The following is an 18,123-nucleotide window of genomic DNA, read 5'->3' as shown; positions in this document are numbered from 1 at the left end:
ACCATATTAATACAAATCAGTGGATGTAGGATTTGCTACCTTAGCATCCAAACCACTTTAAAAACTTTCATTGCATTTATTTCCTTTTTATTCAAAATCGCGTGTACTTCTTGATCAATAAACGTTGTCCACGTGTCGGTTGGTTGGTGTCCGAAATCACGTATCAACAGTTATGAAGATGTGTTTGTTAGTGGTTTTGAGAAGTTTGCAACGGTGGAGGAAGGTGGGGATTGGAGTGGACTGTGATGTGGTTGTGCGGCTGATTTTACAAGAAGGAGATCCTGTGATAGAGGATTTAGGAAATTCAATTTTAATTAAATATAATCAATAAAATTTTTCCCTTTACTATTTGAAATCCAGCCAAATCCAAGAGAAAAGAAGAGGCAAAAATAAAGAGATGAAAGAAAACAGAGACGAAGAAAGTGAAGATAAAAATCTATAATCTCAAACTTCTAAGGGTATTTCAGTCTTTTTAAATAGTATTGTCATTTAACAGATGGGAATTTTAACAAAACTTTAGCTCCATTTGGCTTATTATTTCTACCCATATTCCCAATCCTATTCCCCAAATATTGTTTGGCATATTATTTGAGAAATATTAGTCTATTTTTTAATTACTTTTAGACCCCTTAAGTTTATTAATTTCATTAAATACCCCCAAAAAAAGTTTAAAAATTAACAAAAACACCCCCACCCACCAATACTTGCCAAATTCCGACAACCACCGTCGATGGTAGCCGGAATCTATCACAACGGTCTATACCACCACCGAAAATGGCCGGTAATTCACTAATCTGGCCGTCGCTAGAAATGGTCGTTGTTGACGGTCAACGACGGCCAAAGATGGACTTTTTCGATCGTCGACGGCCACATCTAGTCGTAGATCTGGCCAGAAAAGGCCATATTGACCCTATATCCATCAGATCCGATCGGTATGTGTCGTTACGCAATTTTCTAGCTAGATTCCGACGGTGGTGGCTGGAATCTGGCACTGCAGGTGATAGGGGTGTTTTTATCATTTTACAATATTTTTATATATTGGGGTGTTTATTAAATTAGCAAACTTAGAGGGTTTTTTTTATAAATTTTTAAATTTTATCTCGTAATATTCCCTTATTCAACTACCTAATATTATTCTCAAAATTCTATCCAAAATAATAAAATAAACAAACCCTTCATTATTTTCAAACCTTTTGGGCATCAAACTGTCTTTAGGGTAAACTATAAGTATGCGCATGTCGTTGGCCCTTCCTTATATACTTAGAACCATGCGAGCTACAATTATCACTTTGTCATATCAAAGTACGGGAGCACTGCAAAAGGCGTGAGATGAAAGCTTGAAGTAATAAAATGGGCTAAACTGACTGAAGACAGGCCTTTTTAGAGGGGACTCAATCGCTACACAATCTTTTCCAACAAGTGATGTATTTTTAAGCAGCAATGAGCATCATATGAAGTGGACCCTCTCTTCAAATATAAGCATCTTGTTCATTCTGCCGTCTGTTCTAAGGCATCAAATTATTAATGTGGTTATCATTCTTATATTATTATTATTATTTTGATATTCGAGAGTATTTAGATTAATTTATACATATCTTGATTATTTTTTCGAGATTTTAAAGTTAATAGTCAGGTAAGTCTCTAATAGTTACCTTTTATTAATAGTTGTGAGAATTCAAACTCAAGATCTCTTGAATAATATATCTAAGAGTGTGAATGATAGTTATCATCCTCGTATTATTGCCCACTCTTATTTCCAATCAACTTTTGTTTATACTGGTTTAAATATCGCCTCGTCTCTAGTCTTTTCAATGCCACTTGACTCTGCCCTAATCTCCTCTCTCAACTTTTTTTCTATGGCCCACATCTTCTCTCCACTCTTATTTCCAATCAACTTTTGTTTATACTTGGTTTAAATATGGCCTCGTCTCTAGTCTTGTCAATGCCACTTGACTCTGCCCTGGTCTCCTCTCTCAACTTTTTTCTATGGCACACATCTTTTTCCTCTCTTTCAATATTTCACACATGTATGCAGTGGGAAAAACAAATTTTTCCCACCTGCAATGTTAGAAGAAAAGGTAAATTTGAAAAGAGATAAAATTGATTCATTAAAAACTATACAGAGACTTAAAAAATATTTATACAAAAATGGAATAAGTATATAATTATCAAAATATGTGGTTAGAACTTAGAATTTATTTAACTTTGTTTTCATATATTCTGAATTAATGGTCAGTGCTTGCACCTAATCAATCAGTGCCCAAATAAAATGCTAGAAGAGAAAATCCATACCCATCCAAGGATATAAAAGAAAATGAATGAAGCAATGAGTAATTTTCACCTAATAAACAAGAGCACGACAAATTAAAAATATTGCCGCAAGAAGAGCAGCAGTTACTTCATTTTTATTAATTTCACAAAATTAAAGCATATATTAATGCATCTATATATGCCCTGAGTTATAACTCAATCAGGCAGTTTTCGAGGAGGACCCACAAGACATAGCGCAAAAGACACATTTAGCTTATAGATGATGAGCTAAATTTTTTTATCACACTCTTTAGTTACGGAAATACAATATACATGAAAAAGATAAAAAAGCGAAATTAATAATTAATTCAAGGTTTGAGTGATTTGGAAGATAGAAAACATTTGGTAAAGTTTTCAAGGGTATCATTATCAACTCTGTACTGTAATTGCGTGAATCGATGCAGATCTGACCATGTGAAGTCGGGGTACAGCCTGGTGCCTTGGGTGGCCAGAAGATCCGGTGGGGGACTCACAACCTTGTCATCTCTCGGGTTAACAAAGAACGCCAANTTTGCAATGAATGTTTGCTATTGCATTTATCTTGAAAACAGACTGCGAGTATTTTTCAATCAAATCCTATATGTTTTTTGAATTTTTATACACACCCACAAATTAAATGCTTCTGTCTTCCCAGGCAATATTTTAGTTGACTTATTGTTCGGTTCAGCTAGCATCCTGTACCTCTGCTCTTGTTTAGATTATTTTCCACTTTATCTCATGCTCAGTTCAGTGTTCTAATTAAGGCTAAAGCCTTTCTATTTTGTCCATAATGAGGCAAAAGTTGATCAAGAAACATTGAGCAAAAGTATTAATGTCACTACTCACTAGTATTAAGCCACAGATATGATTAACTTATGGGCAAAGACTCATAATAGTGAAGATAATTTTCATATACATGTAGCATTTGAAATCAACCCAGCCCTTCAATTGGGCTCTTTGGCTGATCCAATAATACTTATGGGAGGGTCAGTTTGCCCTACAAAGTTACCTTGATAGGACTAAAAAAGAACTTACCCAGTACGCTGTACTCAGCATTTGATTATTGACATGATACAACTTTTCCAATAAAAACCTTTCCTAAATTCAGAAGTACACAATACTAATAGAAAGCATTAAAATCCTTTTTTATTTGGTTGGATTAATTCTCATAAACAAATTTACACTCCATACTTGATATATCCCACTGAAGTATTCTGATCTTTAATGAGAGTTCCAAGCATTGGTGCAAGCAAGCATTTTGAACTATCTTCCTTGTAGAAAAATCCCAAACACTTGCAATCCTTGTTACATTTGTCTCTACATTCTGCAACCTTCATTGGCCCCTCTCCGTCGTTCAAATATGGATTCAGAAAATGCTCCACCCCCACAATCTTATAGTAACCAACCTTAGCCCCTTTCCCGCACGGTGGCACCTTCGGCGGCATGCAGCTTTCGCTCCATCCCAGCAGCCCCTTTCGGGTTGGGCAGGCCACGCACATCCTCTTGTCACATAACCCGTATGTGCCACACTTTGATGGCAATGCACATTCCCTCACGAAGTAACTTGAAAAGAATGCAAAACTCTCTTCCCATTTTAGATAACTCACTTTGTCATAATAAGTGAAGGCCTTTAGATTCCCATCTGAATCAAGCCGCAGGAATGAATATGTAGCATTGTAATTGAGTTTATTGAGGTTAATTTGCGCCCCATTACCTATAGGACGAACCTGAAGGAGACGGCGCCCATTGGCGGGTGCCGGTGCAGCCGGCGCCTGATCCTGGTTTACAGTCAGGACTAGCTCATATGCGGTTGCTTCATCATTCTCAGGTACAACATCGAAGGTTATGATGCTTCCATAATCAGTTTCCGGCCAGCCTCCATATATAAGTTGCTGACCTGAATTATTTACAAACATGGTGAACCCCTTATGATCAAGAACTATACTGTAAGGTCCACCGGAGCCGATCATGTCAGAAGTTCGGCTAACAAGCTTGTTAACACCGTTGATTTTAACCGACTGGCCCGCTAATAAAGTATCAGTGGGATGATCAAAACTTTGCCATATGAATTTCCCATTCTTATCATGCAGCACTAAGTTACCATTTGGTAGCAACTTGATGCCAGTGACACCTTTATTGGTTGTGTTTGTTTGCCACACCACGCGACCGTCCGCGTCGGCTAACACAAAGTTTCCATCCTGACCGAACGTCAGCGTGGCGTTTTCGTGCACCGGATCGTTGCGGTTGGCGTCCCAAACCCAACGCATAAGGCTTTCGTCGTCGGGGATGCCGGCCCGGATGGCGAAAATGTAAGCATCAGGAGTGGTGTTGTAGAAGCATAGGCGAAATGGAAATGTGTAAAAGGTGTAAACATCGTTTCGGATAACACGGTAGCTAGCATCGTATTCGATTATTCGGTCTCCGAAATCACCTTGGTTGATGAATTTGAAGGTCTGGTTTTTAGGGACTTGGGATAGAGTGGTAAAGGCAAGGTAAAGAAGAGTGAATGTGAACAAATGGAGTGAAATCAATGCTTTGTGAGAAGCCATTTGAGCTTTAACAATTGGTGGTTTGTTGGGGTATTTATAATTCTAGATTTTCTCTTTTGGGAGCGTTGAGAAGTCAAGAAAGGCAGATCAGCAATAAACAATTAAGCATTTGGGACCATATGCACTATTTTATGATAAAATGAGGCACTAAATAGAGTAAAAACTTTTTTCCACCCAAGGTTTGCCTTAATGACACTTTCCTACCCAAAAAGTTTCAAAATACCACTTTCCACCCAAAGTTTATATTCCGTTAATACCCAAACTATACTTCACTTTCTCAATTGGCATTCAGCAAGTTACCAGGAGTTAGGGTAAGAGGGGTTTTGTATAGTGGAGGCCAGTAGATTAAATGGTAATTACCGGTTAAATATTCAACCGTCAGAATCAGTTGAAAATCGGCTAAGAAAAGGAAATTCTAGCTTTGCGGTGGTCGGCAATCAATGAGAAATCAGGTGCCAGAGTGAGAGCGGTTTTATATAGAGGAGACCAAAGGTTCAAATGATAGAGACAAAGAGAATTTTTGTAGTCGAAATCTGCTTTAGATAGTAAACAAAACATTAACTTTGGGTGAAAAAGAGGTATTTTAAAATGTTTTTAGTGAGAAAGGGTCATTAAGACAAATCTTGGGTGGAAAAAAGTCGTTTACTCCACTAAATACAAATAATGTGCTGGGGACACCATATACACTCTGTTTTCTGACAAAATGAATGCAAATTATGCAAATAATGTATGCACCAGGAATGAAAATGTGAAAAAGGTATAGACATTGTTTTAGTTAGCGTTGTATTCAATCTTAATGAATAAAATTTTCAGTCTGTTTTATAGAATTAGTATTGTTTCCAGCCTCTGACAAAACCGATGAATCATCACAATGCAAAAATATGGTGTGAGAAAATATCCTGATGTAGCCGGCCTGATATGAATGAGTTGACTCAAGTGGATGAGAACTGATGAAGAAAAAATATCCTGACGTAGCCGCCTTGGCGTTTTCGGGGAATTAAAGATGTCCACTTGATCCATAATCCTATCCAGTTGTTTGAGTTGCTGCATATTTATAGCATGAGTAAGGCTGTTATTCTTAAAATGTGTTTAGAACGTAATTAATGTATAATTACTCTTTCATCACAATATTAATGTTGATTATGGTTAAGAGTTAATCGATTCAATTATTGATCAATAACCTACAATTTTGTCTGTGCGGCAGCTTCCTCGTTTTACATATCTAAAATTTGCTTCCAACTAATCTTTTCAACTCCATTACGAACTCCATGTACGACATACTTTTACTTGTTCAGTTGAATTAAAGTTGACCATATAAATGTAAATAATGAAAAGCAAATATTTGAGACATTTGAATAACATTTCTCACAAACAGCTAAGTGTAATGGAATCCCCATTGAAAGCATATTGGGGAGGTCTTGAGCTTATAAAGTGAGGGAGTCCACCCATTTAATAGGTTAGTCTTTTGGATGTAAAACTTTCAACCTGTGACAAGTGTTATTAGGGCGGACTCAACCTGTCTTTTGAAGTCTTGTCAAGCGTCCACATAAGGGCGTCTAAATGTGATTGTGGGTTTACACGAAAGTGAGGTGGACGGGTAGACAGGGGACCCACCTGTGACGAGGGCATCACAATATTGGGTGGGGGAGAATGTAACCGAATCCCATATCGGAAGCGCAATGGGGAGGAGGTCTTAGGCTTTGGGTGAGAGAGAATGTAACTGAATCTCATATCAGAAGCTTATTAGAGAGGAGGTCTTGGGCTTATAAAGGGAGGAGTCCCTCCACCTAATAAGTTAATTTTTTCGGTGTGAAACTCCCAACCTAAGACATTAGGCATAATATGTCAAACATGGTAGGATTCATAGCCATAATATATGTCAAACACCTTATATTAATGACCCTTGGCTTTATTTTATAAACCTTCAAAGTTTAAAAACTTATCATTTGAATGATAAATTCGAAAATTTTAGGGGTAATCTATGACATTCTCGCCAAATATAATATTTCAAATACTGTAGGATTCAAATATCAAACACAATAATTTTATAGCCAAAATATGTCAAACACGGTAATTTCTTAGTCATTATAGCTCGTTCGGTAATAATATTAAATCTGATATTTTGCTTGTTTTAGCAAGTTTTTCTTACATTGAAGCAATTGATTTAAATATTCTTAACTAGATCTCAGGATGCGTGCCTAAATATATATCAAGACAGGAAAGAAATGGTCTAATTAAACAATTTTTTCAACTTTGATGTATAGTCTTCTATCAGCCGCATAACATGTCCAGTTGAAATCCGTTTGTTATTTTATTCCGCATTGCCTTATCGGATCTTAGATTCTAGAGGACAAAAACACAAGAAAGATATATTAATTTATTATTACCTCTTTCTCTATCATCTTTACTGTAATGCATTTATGAATGGATCGGTCAAAGCCACCAAAAAAGAACTATTGAGTTGGCGTGGCACCTTCTTAATTCCTCACATTCCCATCAATATTGACCAGATTTCCCTTGACCGCCGGATTCAGAAAGAAAAAAAGTACGTCTCAAGAGCTGTAATGCACACTTCAACTTGTCAAGATTTATGAGCATTAGTGCATTATCATAAGTAGGCGAACCCACCGATCCTTCTCTGGCAAATTGGCTTAAAATATATACAATTTCTCTGCTTGCTCAGTGGGATGTCTTATCCATTATCAGCACTATATAGAATTCACAATCTCGCCGCCTCCTTTGTTAAAAGATACGACAAAAAGAACATGAAAAATGAAAAGTTTCTTAATGTACAAATTTTAAGTACAGATATAATAGACCAATAATCCATTTATACGCGAAAGTTAACGTCAAGTTGTTTGCAGTTCAGAAACGAGGTTCAAAACTTCAAATTTTAAGTCTAGAGAGAATGATTAAACATGAAAATGGCTCTAAAGCAGATTATATTGGTGTAAAGATGACAGTTTGTAAGATTATAAAAAGAATTAAGCCTAATCTATATGTTAATAAAGTCAAAATCTGTTATATATTCAACCCTACAGATTTTTTTACACGGTAAAGAAAATGACCTTTCTAATACTGTGTACCATTAATTAGATAACGATTGAATCACAAATTCTAGTTGAAAATTACATAAACATATAAAATTCCAAAACGTAGCTGTCAAGTTGATTGGAAGATGCATGTATAGAAGAATAAAATAGTATTCAATGTTAGATCATGTCACCTTGGTTACTATAAATAGAACCTGAAGACTCAACTCGATCCACAACATCGAGCAAAATGTCATCTTCATCTGCATTGTTCTCCTTCTTCTTCTTATCACTCATTTTCTCCATTGTTAAAGCTTCTGTTCCTCCCTCAGCCACATTTCAATTTGTCAACGAAGGTGAATTTGGAGAATACATTGTTGAGTATGATGGGAATTACAGAGTCCTAAGTGTGTCCAATTCTCCTTTCCAACTTTGCTTCTATAACACCACCCCAAATGCTTACACTCTTGCTCTACGCATGGCCACCACTCGATCAGAATCACTCTTCCGTTGGGTTTGGGAAGCCAACAGAGGCAAACCGGTTCGTGAAAACGCCACCCTCACGTTTGGAACTAATGGAAATCTTGTCTTGGCCGATGCTGATGGCACCATAGCCTGGCAAACAAACACTGCCAACAAGGGCGTTGTTGGATTCAAGCTACTGTCAAATGGCAACATCGTGCTTCACGACTCAAAGGGCAATTTCATTTGGCAAAGTTTCGACCAGCCAACTGATACTCTCTTGGTGGGTCAATCTCTCCGCGTTGGAGGAGTAACAAAGCTCGTGAGCCGAGCATCCGATAAAGAAAACAAAGATGGGCCTTATAGTTTTGTATTGGAGTCGAAACGATTGGCGTTGTATTATCAGATCAAAAACTCCCCACGCCCTGTTGTGTACTCCGCGCCAGAACTATGGAATAGTCAGGGCTCTCTTGAGTCTGTGAAATTCAATTCCGCCCCAGAGAATGATGACGGTTCTGCTTATGAACTAACTCTAGAGCTCTCAACTGGCGGCAATCTTATTTTGGGTAGGCCAAAATACAACGGCACGTTGTCAATTCTCCGACTAGGAGTAGACGGAAATGTCAGGATTTTCACTTACTACGATAAGGTTGATTGGGGGGCATGGGAGGAGACTTTCACTCTCTTCTCCAGAGATTCAATTTGGGAAAATGAGTGCCAATTGCCGGAGAGGTGCGGCAATTTTGGGGTGTGTGATGAGTATCAATGCGTTGCTTGCCCATCAGAGAAAGGCCTGCTGGGGTGGAGCCAGCAGTGTGAAGCTAAGAAGTTAACATCTTGTGGGGTGAATGATTTTCATTATTATAAGGTTGAAGGAGTGGATCATTTCTTGAGCAAGTATAATTCAGGAACTGGACCAATCAAAGTAGATGAATGTGGGAAAAATTGTACAAAAGATTGTAAGTGTTTGGGGTATTTTTACAACCAGGAGACATCAAGATGCTGGATTGCTTATGAATTGAAGACTCTAACTAAAGTCTCAAACTCAACACATTTTGGTTACATTAAGGTACCCAACAAGTAAATACATTTGTGTTTTTCTCGTTTGTTGTAGCTTTTGTTTCTGCTGGAAACGATTGGAGACTCATTATAATAAGGCAACTGTGGAATTCGAGTCGCCACAGAAAGTTGTGTTTGTTAGTAGATCAAAAAAATAAAAGCGTTGGTTTATGAAAGCTTTCCCTTACAATGCTCTTCTCTTCCTTTTTGTTCTTGCTTCAATTTTACAGAAAAGGGTGATTGGTTAATCTATATTCCCTTATTTTTCATTATAATTAACATAAATGTTTTTTTATTTTTTTATTATTCTTTTATTGATACAAATTTCGGGGTTAGGGTAGGGGCCGAGTCCTAATAAATTCGGGGACAAACCCTGTCCCCCATATTTTGTGCATCTTCCCTGACCCAAATATTAAGAAGGCCCACAGGGTGCTCTGGGGCCGTTTTGCTTTGCATACTCACGGATAGCTTTATATAATATTTGTGAACAGCTGCTAAATTACAAATTGATGTTTAAATTTAATTAAATAGAATTAATAATACAATCAAGTTTTAGCCTGAATGTTCACATGTGCTGACAGCATAATATTACGTATATATTAAATTAATTACAGATCCAGTATTTTTAAATCATTAAATATACTTCAATTGAAGAACATCGAAATAATGGTAATTAATGCAAGAATCACACAAGAAAATCATTTAAAAGTAAAAGAAAAGGGAGACACGGCCGTTGGTCCAACGGCTTTATTTTCCATTATAAAACACCAACTTGTAGTTCCTGTTTTAATCTCAATACTCGAGCAGAACACAAATCTATCCTCCATTCATGAATTAAACACACACAAAAAAAATAAAAAAGTTATAATATAAAAAGAATACTGACTTCAAATGCTGAATTTAATCATCCAAAATTGTTGTGTTATGCCTAGTTCCCAGATGGTTAGATTTTTGCCGCATGTCCCTAAAGTACGTGGAAACCCAATGGCTAGGATCCTCCCACATGTCATCTTCCTTTACAAGGTGGTTACTGTCATAATTAAATATAAGTTAAAGCTGTCATTAGCATGGTTTGGTCTACAACAAGCATGAGGATTATTGATCTAGATCCTCGTTATGGAAGATTATACGTACAAGAAACCCCGTAACACCTACTCTCATTCACTGTCAGACAAGATAGGTATAAAAGGAGCCTACAACCTTCGCTTCAAGGGACAATTCCAGCATTAATAAAGTTCAAGAGGAAAATACACTGACCTTTTAGAGAGAGTTAAGAGTGGTTAGGCTGCGAGGACTAAATGTCATTGGTTCACACTTGTGGACTTTCCCTTTTGTAACCTCATTCAACCTTGTATCACCTCGCAATAATAATACGATAGTGGATGTAGGTTTAGTTCTTATAACCGTCGAACCACTATAAAATCTCTTTTGTTCTTTACTTTATTACGTTGTTTTAACAACCTTGCTGGTTATCCGTAACCACACGTAAATCTTGTCTAGTCCCTTTTAAGGTCGATCGAATATTTCTGATTGATACGATTTATCGCATCAACATTTTGACGCTAGAAGAAGGGTCTCTCCCTTGGAACAAACTTTGCAGAGGGAGAATATCTCCACGCATACGCCAGCTACAAGCTTCGCAAAAAGGAAAAATGGTTCTCACCAGAACTTCCAGAAGCCAGGTGGTCGGCCCTAGGAAGCCAACAACCAAGAGGCTCATCAGGGGCCTCAGACCAGTCGCCCGACGATGACTCTGCCCTCACCAGTTACCTAGGCAACAAACCCACCAGGAACGGGTACTTCCAACCCCAGCAACGTCTAGATGATGGACACGCTAAAATCGTTAACTAACGCGATACAAGCTTTGCAACTAAACGCACCAAGGATGAGGAAAACACAACCGGGACCCCATTCGCACATGAACGCTCAAAGCCAACCAACACAGAGTTGGAAACTCGAAACCGTGAGCTCCAAATCCACCTCCTCAAGGGCGGAAAGCGTACAATGCCCCCAGGTGCGAACCAGGAGAGAAATGCAAAAGCGAGAAGCCCACAGGCAGAACTCTCCCAGCAGGAAGCCCAGGAATGAACCAGCGGCGAGGTAGACAGGCCACCGTGAAACCATTCGCCTAGACAAAAGCCAGCTCTTGCTAGTTAGCGTGAGTGCACGATGCAGAAGAACCGACCCAGAAGACGACAACACTTACCGTCCCAATAGTTACAATTAGTCAGCACGAATAAGCGCACACCGCAGGCTCGTTTATCTTGACGCAGGGCGGGAAGAATAAGTTGTGTTTGTTAGTAGATAATAAAAATGAAAGTGTTGGTTCCTTACAATGTTCTGCTCTTCATTTTTTTTCTTGCTGCAATTTTGCAGAAAAGGTTGATTGGTTAATGAATATTCCCATATTTTCCATTATAATTAACATAAATGTTTTTCATTTTTTTAACTTATTTATTCTTTTACTGATATTTCGGGGCCAGGTTTGGTGACGAGTTCAAATAAATTCGGGGACAAACCCTGTCCTCGATATTTTGCGCTCTCCCCTGGACCAAATATCAAGAAGGCCCACAGGGCGCTCTAGGGCCATTTGGTTATCCATACTCATGGATAGTTTTATATAATATTCATGAACAGTTGATTAATTTTAATAAATTAGACATTGATGTTTAAATTTAATTAAATATGTTGTCATGAAAATCCGTAACAACTTGTGATACCCAATTGACTTTAAAGGAATTGGATAGGATATGTGCATCATTAATTAAAATCAACAAGTAAAGGTTAAACTAAAATAAACAAGAATCAAAGAAGATTTTTAAAGTCGTTTAGCAAGTTTGAATGATGCCTATGTCTACTGTTATTTTATCCAAAAGCTCTTAGAGACTAATACAATGGAATTGCTTGTGTTAGCCTAATAATAATGATCTTTTTCTCTTAATTTTTCCCCAACCCCTTTACAATGATTTTCAGGGATTTATATACTATGAAAAGATAACGGTTATAATAGTAAATTTCGAGATAATACCTTGATTTTCAAGGGATAATCCCATGATCACCAACCTAGTTGTTAGACCAAAATTATAGGGAGTATTTTCATGATCCTCTCCTTGATTTTAAGAGATAACGCTTATCCATGGGGATAAGACTTATCCCTGATTTAGAAGATAACTACCCAAAAGCTCGCTTCAGTCTGCTGGTTGCTTCACAATTCACCTCGAGCTATAGCTCGCTCCTGGTGACAGCTCCCGCCAAGCTAAAACTCGCTTCAAGTTACCGCTTGCTCCAAGCTAATCGCACATCATTGCACAACAAAATAGAATTTAATAATACGATGAGTTGCTTGATTAAACTTTTTAGCCTTAATGTTCACATGTGCTGACAGTATAATAATACATATATATTGTATTTTTTAAATTATTAAATATAGTAAAAACTTTAATTGAAGAACATCAGAATAATGGTAAATGCAAGAATCACATAAGAAAATCATTTAAAAGCAAAAGAAAAGGGAGACACAGCCGTTGATCCAACGGCTCTATCTTCCGACTTCCATTATAAAACACCAAGTTGTAGTTCCTGTTTTAATCCCAATACGCGAGCAAAACACAAATCTATCCTCCATTCATAAATTTAAACACAAAAGAACATTAAAAAAATTATAATATGCCCAAACAACCAGAACAAAGGACAATGCATCTTCCTCTGCATTATTCTCTTTCTTTTTCACATAAGATTACTGCTATGTAATCAAATTTTCAAATGTCAGACTTCTTTTGTTACAATTTAGCAAATTGATTGGGTTTAAAAATAAATAAATTTACTGGAAAAGAGGAAACGCTAGAAGAGATCTGGTTGATTGAGTTTTGTGTCAAGAGTTAAAATACATGCTTGGAGGAGCTAACGAACAGACGACTTGACGAAAAGCTACGAGCGGAAACTACGACAAGGAGGATAAACTGATATGGAATGCGGATTGATGAACATATTAATCACAGAAAACGGTAAACTAGGCGGTGGAGATTGAATGAATATATGAATTAAGTGATAATTTATTAAAATAGATAAATATAATTAAGATTGAATCAAATTAAAAGTATTAGTTTATTTGTCAAGTGGTTACATGTGGGTTTATTTTATTTGATAGTCTCACCACATAATCATGATGAAATAGTGAATCAGTCTCATATAAATTTTGGGTAATACTATGCTGACAAAAACAACTTTGATAGGGAGGAACAGTCGTTCATTCATAAGGAACGGTTATTCCATTCATAAAAAACGCTCGTTGCCATAAGATGGAACAGGTGTTTTATATGGAACCCCCGTTCCATAACACCCATTCCATCTTATGGAACAGGGATGGGCATTCCATCTCACATTACAATTGTTGTTCCTCAACCAAGAACGAACATTCCTCATCCAAGGAACAATTGTTCCATCCAAGGAACGACTATTCCTTGTCCAAAGAACGGTTGTTCCTATTTCATAATAGTCATTCCCTATGAAGAAACGATCATTTTTTAGATATAGTCGAAATTATTCTGCAACCGTTGTGATAAACTACCAACTCAGTGCCACGTGTGCAGTTTGTGAGAGGCGTTTGTCAAACTATTTTTGTTCATAAATTTTTCATGCGTGTTTTCTACAACTACGCCTCCAGATATTCGTATTTTATTCCGCCTTGTCTCATTAGATATAGAAAACAAAAATTTACGTCTTTCTTTCTTTAATCCAAGTTCCCATTAGATATTGACTAGATTTCCCTTGATTGCGAGACAGAAAACGTCTCAAGATCTGCAATGGACACTTCAACTTGTCGAGATTTATGCAGAAGGCAAACCCACTTGGTCTAAAATATATACAATTTCTCCGCTTGTTTAGTGGCATGTGTTATCCATTACCATTAATATCATTAATACACCTTACTCAATTGTCCACAATCACTTTATTAATTAAAGTAAAGCTGCCTTCTTTGTCGAAAGATTCGACAAAATGAACATGAAAAATGAAGTTTCTTAATGTACAGATTTTAAGTAGGGGTATAATAGATCAACAACCCATTTATGTTTATCATAAATTGTCTACTTGAAAGTTAACTTTAAGTTGTTTGCAGTTCATAACGAGGTTCAAATTTTAAGTCTAGAGAGAATGATTAACATGAAAATGGCTCCAAATTGAACGAATATAGAGATATGAAAACCAAAATAACAGTAAACACACAAACCACAAATAGTAAAAATAAAGAAGAAATACGCGCGATTTTATCTTGGTTCACCCAATTAACATGTTACGTTTAGTTGCATCAATATTATTACAATACTGTCTTACCTAATTTGTCCTACTGTTTGTTATCACTCATTACAAGAGAAAAATATGTTTATATACTATATTTAAAAGATTAAAACCTAATATTATAAGGATTCATATTCCTAAGCCCAAACCCAATAATGAATAAATAACTTAAAAGAAATTTTTGAGCAACTCTTCATGTAAAAAGCCCGAACCACCTAAATGATCCCTTATTATTGAAGTGGTAGACAACTTTTAACACAAATCCTATCCTTGTTGAAATTTATGAAACAGACACTTGGTACAATTATGAAAGAATTAAGCCTAATCTATATTTTAATCAAGTCAAATACTGTGATTGAACCAGACAGCATTTTTACAACTTGACGATAATGACCTTTCTAAATTCTAATACATAAAAAATTCTAAATTCTAAATTTTATTTAAACCCCCACAGCCTTTGAAGCTTAATTTACTCAATTTTTTTTGGAATGATAGAGAAGGATTGTACCACGATTGGGTTAAATGATAAGATTTGATTAGTTGTATACTTTGTATGAGTTCAAACAATCACAAGAGAGAAAGGAAATGCTGATTTTTTGTATTTTATTTTGAGGGTATTTTTTTATTTTATTATAAATTTTCATTTAAAAATGTGTATTAAAAGTCATAGTTATCCCTTTTTTTTTTTTTTTATTACAATTCTTCCTTTTCAAATGAGTTTATTAACAAATAAGTAAAGCTTAAATAACATTACTCATGTATAAATAATAAGAGTCCAAACTCCTCAAAATCATTTCTCTACTTCACACGATTAAATCAAATCAATATAATTACTTTTTTTTTTTTAATTTGTCCCCTCTAACTCTAAGATTAATTCCTGGGTCCGTCCCTGATAAAGTAATCTTAATCGATAGTTGTCTCCTTCCAATGATGATGTCTATCAACTTATTAATATTCTCTAGTAGGTGGAACATAGTATATATCTGTTAGGGCCAAAAATCATTCTGGGCCTAAATAGGAAAACGGGCCCGACACTGAAAAAGAAGCCGGGCCTAATCCCGGTATGATCCAACCGGATTAGGCCCTTTCGGTACAAGATATAGCTGGCCCAAACCACGTGGGCGCGAGCCTCTTAATCCCAGTCCATTTCCTAGGTCCATGGGCGGATCCAGAGCCCACAGCCCCCTCAGAATACTTTCCTACTCCTAATCAATCTCCTATTCAAGGTCGCCTTCCTATTCCTGATCACTTTCCTACTCGGAGTTACTCTCATAACCAGAATCACCTTCCTATCAGGACACTGGTAAGACAGCTTACCACGGCCCTAATTCTTCTAAGGGTTTGCATCAGAGTCATATTAGAACTCCTACTTTTACTAGGAATGGGAGACCAGACAGCTACTATATAAGCAGAGGCCAGCCCTCTCACAAGGGACAGAGAACATTACACCTTCACACCCGAAGCTCCTACTTGAGAGCTTCACTTTACCGCCGTAGTCACAGTCCCCGACTAGACTTCCGGTAACCTCCTACTCCCTAGCCCTCACTATATTAGCCTTTCAGCCTTGCTGACTTGAGCGTCGGAGTGCCTATGGCAAACGCCACCCCAGTGTTTCCCGTTCGCTTCACGCGTGTGTTTCTTTACGTGTGCAGGTACAGCAGATCGCTAGTGGCCTCAACCTCATGGGATCAGACCTCCCCTTCCGTACAGGTAGATTTTTACGTCTACAATATCCTATATATTAATTAATGAATATGCATTATGAAAATACATATAAAGTTATTAATTATGGTCCACAGAATTAGGCAGACTCCAATGTGGATCTGGATATGTGAGATACCTAAAAAAAAAATTATTTGATTTAATTATATTTAAAGCAGGCTGTTGCTCAAATATCTCACATTAAATTAAGAGATAGAGTAATGTTTCATCCACAATCTCTTCTCATAACTTCGATGTTATAGTTTTCAATTTTTCAATCTTAATTTATTTTATTGGACCCAGATAAGACCTATTACGAGTTGATCAATTACTATTTGTCACTTTGAGATTTTAAGTGAAAGTTTTTGAGAAGAGTTTGTGGTTGTAATATTTTCCTTAATTTTTAAAGACAAGTAATTCCATGTCCAAGTAAATAATTAATATCTTCTTAAATGGTAAATATTCTGGCATTAAGCTTTAACAACTTGGCTTATCTAACACTAATAAAAATTATTATACACTAAAAATATACGTACGGCAGACTGCCAACTCGTCAGCATTCATGTTTTGTCTATAGAATGAACATTTAAAATGTAAAAAGATGGTGAAATGATCTAATCCTTTTTTTTGGGAAATTGGCATAAACTATTAAATCTCTAGCATTTGTTTAGTAGGATGCATGGCTTATCCTTTGTTAGCATACTGTTAATTAATCAAAGATACTTCAATGGACATTATAATCAAGTGGATGGATAATTTATTTTGAAGTGTTTAATTAGTATCATGCAAAATGGAGATACAACATCATCGTAGGTTGATCTTATAAACATATTGTTATGCCTAGGAACATAGGGCTGATGTGGCGCCCAGTTAAGTGCGAAAGGTCAGATCTCGGGAAGAGTCTACTGCCATTCTGGCGTAGCTGCGTCGTGTGATCATGGCTGCACCCCATAGCTTGCTTCCGTCAGAATAATGGGTGCACGTCAAGCCAGCAAGGAGCTGTGATGATTCCGCATGTCCACTCCCTGCAGTAAATCACATGAATTACTCTAAACAAAGGATTTGCACGGATCCTCCCTCCAACTTACAGATTCAGTGATCATTACCTCAAGGCACCCCACTATAAAATGGGAGCTCCTCTCTCATTGAAGGGATTTGCACATTTTTACTCTTGACAAATCTCTCTCTCTCTCTCTCTTTAGAAAAGACAGTTTTAATACCTTGTCCCATCAGTGTAAAGTCAGTCGTCTAAAGCGACCTGACCATTATCATTAATAAAAACACCAGTGGATGTAGGATTTGCTTCCTTAGCATCCGAACCACTTTAAAACTCCTGTCTCACTACATTTAGTGTCATTTTCCTTTCCATTCACGTGTGTCTTTTGGGCCAACCCAACATTTCACACGTGCGTTTCGTTGGTGTCAAAATCACGCATCAATAGTTTGGTGCTAGAAGGAGGGCCTGGTTTAATGTTCATCCTTCATCAGGAGAATCTCCAACCTACCGGTCCTACAGCAACAAATGGCCCGCCAACCAGAACCTGAGCAAACCAACCAGGGCGCTGAGGGGCTCCTCCAAGTTCAGGGGGACACCTCTTCCAGAAAACCTTCAGCCCTGCAAAATGCTGTAGGAGATATCCCATCAAGTTCACAGCTTGACCCTGTTATTAGAAGCTACCTGGAGAGGTTTGACAATACTCTCTAGACGGTCAACCGAAGGCTGGACCGTTTGGACC

General features: G+C 37.1%; 2 protein-coding genes across 2 annotated transcripts; one reads left to right on the top strand and one right to left on the bottom strand.

Moving 5' to 3' along the window:
* Window positions 1-3,179: 3,179 nt before the first annotated feature.
* LOC116110257 (EP1-like glycoprotein 2) lies at window positions 3,180-4,838 on the bottom strand. The gene has a single exon (XM_031396475.1). It carries the CDS (start codon window positions 4,836-4,838, stop codon window positions 3,468-3,470), a length of 1,371 nt encoding a protein of 456 aa, XP_031252335.1. The 3' UTR covers window positions 3,180-3,467.
* Window positions 4,839-8,094: 3,256 nt separating this feature from the next.
* On the top strand, window positions 8,095-9,639 carry LOC116110256 (epidermis-specific secreted glycoprotein EP1-like). The gene has a single exon (XM_031396474.1). The coding sequence runs from the start codon at window positions 8,121-8,123 to the stop codon at window positions 9,414-9,416; it is 1,296 nt and encodes a 431-aa protein (XP_031252334.1). The 5' UTR covers window positions 8,095-8,120; the 3' UTR covers window positions 9,417-9,639.
* Window positions 9,640-18,123: the final 8,484 nt, after the last annotated feature.

This window comes from Pistacia vera, unplaced genomic scaffold, assembly GCF_008641045.1.
Source record: "Pistacia vera cultivar Batoury unplaced genomic scaffold, PisVer_v2 Contig6, whole genome shotgun sequence".
Taxonomy (NCBI): domain Eukaryota; kingdom Viridiplantae; phylum Streptophyta; class Magnoliopsida; order Sapindales; family Anacardiaceae; genus Pistacia; species Pistacia vera.
The sequence above is the reverse complement of the archived record's forward strand: the minus strand, read 5'-3'. Positions and strand labels throughout refer to the sequence as shown.

What these genes read in the sequence shown, in the direction of transcription:
- LOC116110256 (XM_031396474.1), top strand. Translation starts at nt 8,121, where the DNA reads ATGTCATCTTCATCTGCATTGTTCTCCTTCTTCTTCTTATCACTCATT.
- LOC116110257 (XM_031396475.1), bottom strand. Translation starts at nt 4,838, where the DNA reads ATGGCTTCTCACAAAGCATTGATTTCACTCCATTTGTTCACATTCACT.